General features: G+C 38.4%; 1 protein-coding gene and 1 long non-coding RNA gene across 2 annotated transcripts; both read right to left on the reverse strand.

Moving 5' to 3' along the window:
• Window positions 1-6589: 6589 nt before the first annotated feature.
• Window positions 6590-8599, reverse strand: LOC133798593 (uncharacterized). The gene is made up of 2 exons (XR_009875953.1): window positions 8284-8599; window positions 6590-7851 (listed from the first exon to the last, which is right to left on the reverse strand). It is a non-coding gene; the product is annotated as an uncharacterized LOC133798593 (long non-coding RNA).
• A 608-nt stretch (window positions 8600-9207) lies between these two features.
• On the reverse strand, window positions 9208-11342 carry LOC133798597 (probable NAD(P)H dehydrogenase (quinone) FQR1-like 1). The gene is made up of 2 exons (XM_062236979.1): window positions 10521-11342; window positions 9208-9780 (listed from the first exon to the last, which is right to left on the reverse strand). Exons 1-2 carry the CDS (start codon window positions 11084-11086, stop codon window positions 9531-9533), a joined length of 816 nt encoding a protein of 271 aa, XP_062092963.1. The 5' UTR covers window positions 11087-11342; the 3' UTR covers window positions 9208-9530.
• Window positions 11343-11562: the final 220 nt, after the last annotated feature.

Here is an 11562-nt window from a genome sequence, read left to right on the forward strand (position 1 = left end):
AAAAAGGGCAAGATGTGCGACTCGATCCTTCACTTCGTCTGGCACCTATGGTCATGCCTAGGGACCTATCGAGTAGGAAGGGATTTATAGTGCTATATTTGCTATTATAACTAAGAAGCTGAAAAAAACAACAAAAGAACTAAGGTTTATACCTCCATATTCGAATGCAAGACATGTGCTTACAATATCAATTGTGAGGAAATATCTTTTATGGTAAAGTCCCTCATTTGATTTGAAGGTCGTATTCACTAGGTACTTGTTCGCATCCTAGTGTTTGTTCAAATCCTACTGATAAAAGTGAAAGAAACTCGTCCAATTTTGCTTCAGGTTGAACTTAAGATCGAACAAGAAATGAATTTCTTGAAGACTAGGTGATGGCCATTTCATCTTATAGTATAAAATAGACAACGACGAGAGACTCCTATATCCATTCGGAATTATTTGGAAAGGAGCAATCTCAAAATAATTATAAACAATTAGAAAGTAATTGTGAAGAGGAATGGTAGCACCCTCTTCAATATGAAACGGCGACCAGGTTCTATATGCTCTGCCAAGACATTTTGCACTTTGGTCAGGTCGAGACAGCACCAGGTTAACCCCTCTAAGACTGTGATCGGTAGTATAAATGTTAAAAACCTACTGAGTGAGTATAAAGTTGGAAACTACATGCCATTGAAGAGGATGTCCTCTGTTCACTCAGTCCATGGGTGCATTAAGGTCAAAATTGAAAAGAGGAACTTCAAAAGCACCTTTAGTCGAAGAACTTACATGCAAGGATGAAAAAATAAAAAAATTCGACCGAAATATCTAAGATATATCAGATATTGAGGAATCCCAATATTTCCACAGCTTTTCTTCAATTTCCAGCGAAATATCAGTGACTGTCGATATTAAGTTGGCTATCAAATTGTACATGTGCAGTGCATCTGGGTTTTTGCGGAAATGTCAAAAATATCGGCAAAATATCGATATCTTCATATAATTGTTATTTTTTTAGTTGAATTTATTATAAATAAATAAATAAATTGGTTGAATAAAAAGTTGAGTCTCAAGTGAATATAAAAGTATCACTCCAAATGTCTTATTTCAGAATTTATTATAAAAGTATCACTTCAAATGTACTCATTTTTAGGTTTTTTTTATAAAAATAAAAAAGAAATAAGGTGCTTCACGTAAATGAAGGACAGGAATCATATCGTTACCACACATCTTTGTGGCTAAGGAGTTTTTTGATCCCTCTACCCAATTGTCATATCAAATTGGTACATTTAATTGGGTGAACTCACAATATCTTTTTATGGAGAGAAATAGGGGGAAGAGATCATCAAATATATTATTGGCATGTTTCACAATTTCATGCAAACATTCTCTAATTCTATATCTTGGTATCAATATTTGATACGAACCACGCCAACAAGTGTGACGAAACCCGAACCAAATCTGGACAAACAACCCAAGAACACTCGAAATTGGAATGGTAAACCGCGACCCTATGCTTAGCAAAGCACAAACCTTGGTATAGTGAAAGACGCCACAAACGGGGATGGAATATCCGTTTGATAAGTCAGGTTGAACGCCACAAGGAAACCCCTTGATAAGTTCGAAAAAAGTCTCTTCAAGAACTCAAGAAGAAAACCTCACAATATTTTCATTAACCAAAATAATATGCATTCCAAGTTGTCCACAAGGCATAATATAGCCGAAAATACAATGAGGGTTTTTAGACAAATAAAAACCCTAAAATAACCATAATGAAAAGGCCCAAAACAAAAGCCCAAAATGACATGTCTTTTGACTCCAAATAACAAAAGCCCAAAATAATAAAAGGAATCAAGCCCCTAAACTGAATCAACTTTGATGAGCAACACAAGCTTTTGTTCACCCTCAGTAGTGAACTCGACCTCTTCTTGTTGTAGAATTCTCCGGACTAAGTGGTTAAGTTCTTCTTTGATTCACCTAGCTCGCGCCCTCGTCACCGGACCAACTGGAACTTGAATTGGGTCTTTAGTCTTGATGTCCTCATCATTCCCCCCCTCTTGAGAAGGATTTGTCCTCAAATCGTCACATACATCAAAAGGACTCAGATCAGAAACATTGAAAGTAGCACTAACATTGTACTCACCTAGTAAGTCTAGTCGGTAGGCATTATCATTGATTCGTTCTATCACTTGAAACGGACCATCTCCTCGAGGTAGCAATTTGGAACGTCTTTGTGCTGGAAATCTTTCTTTCCTTATGTGCAACCACACCCAATCACCGGGTTCAAAAACTTGCTTGTGACGTCCCTTATTAGCTTGCTTGATGTATTGCTCTGTCCTCCTCTCTATGTTGAGGCGTGCCCTCTCATGGAATTGCTTCACAAATTCTGCCTTCTTCTTGCCATCTAAATTCACATGCTCAGAAACAGGTAATGGTGATAAATCCAAAGGAGTTAAAGGGTTAAAACCATAAATAATTTCAAACGGTGAAAACTTAGTAGAAGAATGCATAGAACGATTATAAGCAAACTCAACATGTGGTAAACAATCCTCCCAAGTCTTAATGTTCTTACTAATGATAGCCCTCAACAAAGTGGTTAAAGTTCTATTAACTACTTCTGTTTGACCATCAGTTTGAGGATGACAAGTAGTAGAAAACAACAGTTTCGTTCCAAGTTTACCCCACAACATCTTCCAAAAGTAACTCAAGAACTTAGCATCCTGATCTGACACAATTGTCCTAGGCATACCATGTAATCTCGCAATCTCCCTAAAGAACAAATCTGCAACATTAGAAGCATCATCAGTTTTATGACAAGGTATAAAGTGAGCCCTCTTAGAAAACCGGTCTACAACCACAAAGATTGAATCCCTCCCACACTTACTCCTAGGTAAACCCAAAACAAAATCCATCAAAATATCAACCCAGGGTGAACTAGGAATAGGTAGTGGCGTGTAAAGACCATTTGGTTGGACTCTCGATTTAGCCTGTCTACAAGTGACACACCTACCACAAATTCGCTCAACATCTCTTTTCATGTGTGGCCAATAGAAGTGCTCCTGTAACATAGCTAGAGTCTTAGCGACTCCAAAATGTCCCATCAACCCTCCACCGTGGGACTCTCGAACTAATAAATCTCTCAAAGAACAATTAGGCACACACAACCGATGCTCCCTAAACAAGAAACCCTCATGCCTATAAAACTTTCCCTCGGCAGATTTTTCACAAGCACCATAAATCTCCCCAAAGTCATGGTCAACATGATAAAGTTCCTTAATGTGCTCAAAACCAAGTAATTTAGCATCAAGAGTAGAGATTAAGGCATACCTGCGTGAAAGTGCATCAGCAACCACATTCTCCTTACCTTGTTTATACCGAATGACATAAGGAAATGTCTCAATGAACTCAACCCAACGTGCATGTCTCTTGTTTAGCTTATGTTGTCCTTTCAAATGTTTCAAAGATTCATGATCCGTACGAATCACAAACTCCTTCGGCCACAAACAGTCTCTAAAGCTCGAACCAATGCGTACAATTCTTTGTCATAAGTGGGGTAGTTAAGTGCAGCCCCACTTAGTTTCTCGCTAAAGTACGCAAGTGGTCTCCCATCCTACATAAGAACAACGCCAATACTAATACCAGAAGCATCACATTCAACTTCAAATGTGTTAGAAAAGTTAGGTAAAGCAAGTAAAGGAGTGTGAGTATGCTTGTGTTTAATAAGCTGAAATACCTCCTCTTGTGCATCACCCCATTTGAAGGCAATGTTCTTCTTGATAACTTCAGTAAGTGGTGCGGCGATGGTGCTAAAATCCTTTACAAACCTCCTATAAAAGCTAGCAAGTCCATGAAAACTTCTAACATTACTTACGCTGGTGGGGGTCGGCCACTCTTGGATGGCTTTGATCTTCTCCTCATCAACCTCAATACCTGTAGCACTCACAACAAAACCTAGGAAAACAAGCTTATCGGTGCAAAAAGTACATTTCTTGAGGTTAGCATATAATTTCTCTTTCCTAAGCACATCCAAAACCGAATGCAAATGTGAGGCATGATCATGGAAACTCTTGCTATAAATAAGAATATCATCAAAATACACAACAACAAATTTTCCAATGAAAGCACGCAAAACATGATTCATCAAGCGCATGAAAGTGCTAGGTGCATTAGTTAATCCAAAAGGCATGACTAACCACTCATACAATCCATGTTTAGTTTTAAATGCGGTCTTCCATTCATCACCTTCTTTCATTCGTATTTGATGATACCCACTCTTAAGATCAATCTTAGAAAATACACAAGAACCATGCAACTCATCCAACATATCATCTAAACGAGGAATGGGGTGTCGATATTTTACCGTTATGTTGTTGATGGCTCGGCAGTCAACACACATTCTCCATGTCCCATCCTTCTTGCGAACTAGAATCACTGAAACAGCACATGGACTCATGCTTTCTCTCACATGCCCTTTCACCATCAATTCTTCAACTTGCCTTTGAAGTTCCTTCGTCTCCTCCGAATTGCTCCTGTATGTTGGTCGGTTTGGGATAGAAGCACCGGGAACAAAATCAATTTGGTGTTCAATCCCTCGGATGGGTGGTAAACCATGTGGTACCTCCTCAGGGAACACATCCTCAAACTCCTGCAAAATAGAAACAACAATGCTAGGCATTGAAGAATCAAGTTGGTTAGTTTTTAAAAGAGCCTCCTTGTACATGAGTACAATCATCGACCGTTTTGAAATCAATGCTCACTTAACCTCACTTGTTTTTGCATAAAAATTTCTTTGTTTTCTCTCTGAACTCTTCTCTCTTTTCTCTCTCACTTGATTCGACCTTGCTCTCTGTTTGTCTCTCCTTGCCCTCACTCTCTTTCTCTTTCTTTTGCTTACTCAATTTTTTTTTATCACTCAATTTTTGCAACCTCACTTGATCTTCATATACTTGTGTTTGGAGTCAATGGAGCTAGAGTGATTGTCCGTTGACGGAACGTGAATGAGTACTTGTTGGTGAAGCCATCATGCTGCACCCGCCGATCAAATTGCCAAGGTCTTCCTAGAAGGAGATGTCCAGCATGCATTGGAACCACATCGCACAATACTTCATCCTCGTACTTGCCAATTCGAAATGATACAACAACTTGCTTTGTAACCCTTACTTCACCACTATCATTCAACCATTGCAACTTGTATGGACGAGGATGTCTAAGTGTTGTGAGCCCCAGCTTTTCAACCATGGAAGAACTAGCAACGTTAGTGCAACTACCACCATCAATAATAACACTACATACCTTGTCTTTCACATGACAAAGAGTGTGAAAGATGTTCTCCCGCTGCACCTCTTCTTCCTCTTCTTTTGCTTGCAAATTTAAGGCTCGCCGTGTGACTAGTGCAAGCATCTCATCAGATTCTGCCCCAAACTCCTCACCACCCATAGAGGCGTCCTCCAATGGTGGCATGTCATCAAGATCATCTTCCTCTTCGGAATCTATCTCCCCATTATCCCGAATTACCATAACTCGCTTGTTTGGGCATTGGCTAGCTATGTGCCCTCTCCCCTGACATTTGAAACACTTAATCTCACTAGAACGAGACGAAGTAGGGGTTGTTTTACCTTGAGAGGCTGTGGTTGTGGTGGCTGGTTTTGGCTCGGTTTTAGGCTTGGGAGTGAAAGGGTTTTCTACCTTCTTTGGATAGTTCGACCGCCAAGGTGTTGCACTTGAATTTTGTGGGATTTGTCTCGAATTTGAACTTGTACTACCCCTCTTGAACTGCCTCTCAACTTTCATTGCCATATGCACCAAATCTTCCAATTCTACATAATGGTGTAGCTCAACTGTATTAGCAATCTCTCGGTTCAATCCATTCAAAAACCTTGCCATTGTCGCCTCCCGATCTTCTTCCACATTGGCTCTAATCATAGCCATCTCCATCTCTTTGTAATATTCATCAACACTCTTGGAACCTTGACGAAGACCCTGCAACTTAAGGTATAGATCCCGATAGTAATGAGCTGGTACAAAACGTCGCCTCATCACCCTCTTCATATGATCCCAAGTCTCAATAGGACGATCTCCATTTCGCCTCCTGTTGATGCACAACTGATACGACCAAACAACAGCATAATCAGTAAATTCAATTGCAGCAAGTTTTACCTTCTTCACTTCGGAGTAGTTGTGACAATCAAAAACCAACTCCATCTTCTTTTCCCACTCAAGGTATGCCTCAGGATCACTCTTCCCTTGAAACGCGGGGATTCTCATCTTGATATTTCCCAAATTATTATCTACCCAGTTCCTAGCTTCTCTATCTCGGCCATACCTCCTATGGTTACCCTCTGACAACCTATCATACTCTTCCTCTAAATCTCCCCCTTCAAACTCTTGGTGCTCCACGCCAACAAGTGTGACAAAACCCGAACCAAATCTGGACAAACAACCCAAGAACACTCGAAATTGGAATGGTAAACCGCGACCCTATGCTTAGCAAAGCACGAACCTTGGTATAGTGAAAGATGCCACAAACAGGGATGGAATATCTGTTTGATAAGTCAGGTTGAACGCCACAAGGAAACCCCTTGATAAGTTCGAAAAAAGTCTCTTCAAGAACTCAAGAAGAAAACCTCACAATATTTTCATTAACCAAAATAATCTGCATTCCAAGTTGTCCACAAGGCATAATATAGCCGAAAATACAAGGAGGGTTTTTAAACAAATGAAAACCCTAAAATAACCATAATGAAAATGCCCAAAACAAAAGCCCAAAATGACATGTCTTTTGACTCCAAATAACAAAAGCCAAAAATAATAAAAGGAATCAAGCCCCTAAACTGAATCAACTTTGATGAGCAACACAAGCTTTTGTTCACCCTCAGTAGTGAACTCGACATCTTGTTGTTGTAGAATTCTCCGGACTAAGTGGTTAAGTTCTTCTTTGAATCTCCTAGCTCGCGCCCTCGTCACCGGACCAACTAGAACTTGAATTGGGTCTTTAGTCTTGATGTCCTCATCAATATTGCCTACACTTAGAGCGTGTGAGTCATAATTTTGAATCTCCTAGGAGTTCCTTTTGGTAGTGATATTTTTTTATTGAGTATGAATGTCAAATATTATTGTATTTGTATGACAATGTAATTAAGACAGTGTTATAATATATAATTAATGTTTTTATTTATTTTTATATTGTATATACTGTTGTAATTATCAATATTTTTTTTATATTTTTAGACAAATATATGTGATATCCATGAATTTTCTTGAAATTTTCATCGATATTGAAAATATCATAATATTTTTCTAAAACTATAGCACCAATATTTCCATCGACACTGATATTTTTATTCTTGCCAACAGCTTCATATTCCCTTCATTCTTGTTGAACTGGTTATGGTTGGGGATAAGTATTTTGACTTAATTGTTGCTGTGCTGCTCGAGAAAAAGATCTCGATCATCTACGCTCTAGTCACCAGGGACATCTAGGTCTAGTTCCCCTGATCGATTTACGCGCTCGTTTCTTCTCTCTAGTCATAATAAGGGGAAACTGGGCACTTGTGACAAACCGTTCAGCTAACTCCCTTCGAACTATGCTAGCTTTGGCAACGGGAATACTAGCTGGCAGTGTATCGTGAATGTCTCCCTCAACAGGGCAAGTCCACTCCATGGGAAGATAGTTTCATATCCCCTGTACAACCTCACCTTACGTTAATATGGTTCATTTCTATCCATGGAGTCTAGACAGAAATGATGTTGCTTGCCTGAAGAAGATGGAAAGTCTTCTGATCATGATGAATTCTACTCGTTATCATCGATCAGGAGTCGTAGTAAGTCCTCATGCACTTGTCACTCACCTTCCGAGCAGTCGGATTCGAACATCTATGAAGGAAATGAAGGGGAGGTAAGTACCCTAATTGACCAATGCAGTTAGTGCCTAAGAAGAATATTGTGTACACTGATCGATATAACACATGAATTCATCATCGACCAGTTAAGTTTTTGGATCAAAAAGGTAGTTTTGAAAGTTTCGTCTTTAACCTACATAATTGGTAGGAAAAAACCAGATATTTTTTAGAATCAAAAAATCAAAATTTAAATTCAATTTTCTTGGGAAAAATTATGATTATGCATGGATTAAGCCTACCAAGCCTAAAAATCATTTTCCTACACCCTAAAAACCTAGAAATCGTCAAGAAAATTCAAACGGCATTAACAATTTTAAAAAATATATATTGAAAAGATCCTACGATTAAACATATATTCCACCAAAAAAATTCATAGGAAATAGAGGGATAAAGGTCGGAGACTTACTCAAAACATGGATTCAAAGAGAAAATCACCTAGAAATTGTCAAAAATCATTGTGGAAGCTTTGGATTTTTTGACTTCTTTCTCTCGATGTTCTTGACGCTTGAGTGGAAAAGTGATAAATGAGAGCAAAAAATGAGGGTTTTATAGGCAACGTAGGTATGTGGAAAAGTTGTCCTTTTTTCCTTGAGACTCGTGTAGCCATTGGTACAGATTTCTAGAAAAGGCAATCATGATTTTTTATTTTTTCATAGCATTGAAAAATGAAAAGTTATAAGTGTAAGAGGGAGATATTTGGATGGATCATAATATATTTTGCTCAAACGAAGTTTATCTAATGTTGGTCAGATTATGATTAATTTTGGGAGAAAATGTTATCCCAAAAATTACGCTTGATGATGTGACGTCCTTAAATGACACGTGGCAAAGAGGATTCTTATACGGTATCAATATTTGGCTAAAAGCAACGATCAGGACAAATGGATACATTACAAAAGCATTGTGATAGTAATACCGCTACTCGTAAATATGCAATTTTTTTATTAATATATATATATATATTTGGCCGAATATGAAGTTGCTATTATATATCTTGAACAACTTATTCCATAAATATCCATTTTGATTGTATTTTTTTTTATCATTTAAGTATAAATATTGTGATAGAAAGATATCTAATGTTGAATGTCCATTAAGGTCATAAAGTCCATAAATACAAGACTGGATGACTCTTTTTTTTTTTTTTATGCACACTTTATATATAGAAGGTCCAATATTTTGTATTATCTCTCAAGCTTAAGAAATTCGGTTGAATAGTTGTTCAGACCTTGAGTTTGAGATTCTATTAAGTAAAAGTATGAAGTAGAACTACTTCATTAACAATTCTTATGGTCAAACCACTATATTTTACTATCGAGCTCCTTAATCATTTGTCGTTGTTCATAACTGTTGTAAACAGAATATGACTCATATTTTACTTGAGCAAAATGAAAATAATGTTACACTTGACGACGACAATATTTCACACCATATACATACAATACAACTATCATTATTCGATACAAAATAATGGAATCAAAACCAATAAGACTGAAGCAATGCATTTATGCTCCAAAAAAAATTAAAGATGGGAAAATGGGCTCGTCGTAGCAGCTTTATATACCTAAAATCCATTGCAAACAAAATCTGAAGAAAAACCAGGTTGATTAATTTAGAACATACGTTGACTTATTAACACTAGTGGTGGAGTCTTTAACCTTGTTTATTCACATGCTGAGATCGACCAAACCTCTTGACTACTGCAGCCATGTACTTGCCTTGATGCTCGGCAAGAGCCAGCTCTGTCTCACTTGGTTCCCTCGTGCCATCGCCGGAGAAGACTCCAGCTCCATACGGTGAGCCTCCTCTAATGGAGTCCATCTTGAACATTCCTGCGCCAAAGGTGTAACCAATAGGAACATAGATCATGCCATGGTGTGCCAGCTGAGTAATTGCTGTCCAACTGCAGCAAATATAAACCAAGCATTTTTAATGTCCAAGTAATGAACAAGAAGATTTGAGCCATATATCACTCTCGCACGCTTGTTAATCTCACTTTCAACTAGCAAGAGCTGAGAAGAGCCAAGGCAGCTTATTTCTATAATACGTTTACTAATCCAATCCAATGGAAGCAAATAAATAATCTTGTTTTCTACTCTTTTATTGTTTTTATTTTATTCTGTGCGAGTGAGGAAGTCCTTGTAACATTTACATGGGCTCTTTTTATTATGATCCCTTCCCTCTTAAACACAACTCTTGATGAAAAAAGATAGGGTTGAAATTGAATCTATAGTTAACAAATAAGTGCATAAAAAAAGTATAACAGGACTAGGAAAATGCATTCCATTGAGACCGAAGTTAACGAAACTATTTGCTTCACACTCTAAAACTCTTGGAGTTGAACACTTAGTCTTCAGTTGAAAATTGTAACAACCTTCAAACTGCAACTGGTCTTTTCAACTCAGTAGTAATACCCGGAACAGAGCACTCTCTCTCGTGAGATCATAGACAAGACGAGAAATTCTCAACTCAAGACAGTGAGAGTCGTAAAGATAGTAGGATACTACCATAAAGAAAACTTATTAATAAAGAAAACGACAACAAAAAAGGACAACTCTTAAAACCAAACAAAGTGACCTCAAAAGCAAGCAAGAGAAACTGAGAAAGAACTCAATAAGCCAGTAACAGTCAAGGCATACTTACGCTGTCGTCTCTTGTCCACCGCCCTGCGTTCCGGTACTGCAAAAAAATCCGGCAGGGATGCCGGCGAGCCTCTGTTCTCGCCACGACTCCCCCGTCGAGTCGAAGAACGCCTTCATCTGAGCTGCCATTGACCCGTACCTCGTCGGGAATCCGAACAACAACCCATTAGCCTCCTCCAGCTTCTCCGCCGATGACATCACCGGTACCTCATCATCGTCAACCTTATCGGGTACCCTCATCTGTTCCAGTACCTCCTCCGAAAGCGTCTCGGGAACTCTGTACAGAAACGCTTGAGCTCCATCGATGGAGTCAACCCCCCTCTTCATCCTCCTCGCCAATACCTCTACATGACCGTACATTGAGTAAAACACTATGAAAATCCTGACGCTCCTTCGACCTTCGCCATCTCGTACGCCCCCAACTTGAACTGAGTCTGTGGTTTCGGCAATTGGGATTCCGTTTTGACCAGAATTAGGCTGATCCTTCTCTGGGTTTTGACGATCTCGATCGGGAACGTCTATGGCTTCCTTTTTCTTGCTCAGTACGCACCCACCTCCTTTACCCATTTACGAAATTGGAAATGTGTAATCCAAGCTTCTTTTTTCACAATATGTTACTTGACGAAGGTGATATCAATGAAGTAGAAGAAGGTGGGAATTGGGATTTTTGAATGAAGAAAAGGAACGAGCGTGAATGGCTCTTGATATTTGTAAAAGGAATTGGGGTCGCAGTTTGACTTTAAAGGTGGGCTCTTGCTGTCTAGCTCTGGACATAGTTCATCGCTGGCATGTTTTCAGAGTAAAAAAAAAAAAGGGATGTTGTTGTTTAAGGAGGGAGAGTTTAGTTGTAAAGTTGGAAGCATGGATAATAAATTAATTATTAAAATTAGCTTTTTATATTTTTAATATAAATCTTTATTATTTTTTAAGAAAAAAAAAAATATATATATATATATGTCATTTATATAGTATTTTTTTGTTTTTAGATTCTTTATTTTTTGAGGAAATGAATTTTGAAGCTTTGGAGGGAGAAGGTCTTCCTC

The sequence above is a fragment of the Humulus lupulus genome, chromosome 1, assembly GCF_963169125.1.
Source record: "Humulus lupulus chromosome 1, drHumLupu1.1, whole genome shotgun sequence".
In the NCBI taxonomy this organism is placed as follows: domain Eukaryota; kingdom Viridiplantae; phylum Streptophyta; class Magnoliopsida; order Rosales; family Cannabaceae; genus Humulus; species Humulus lupulus.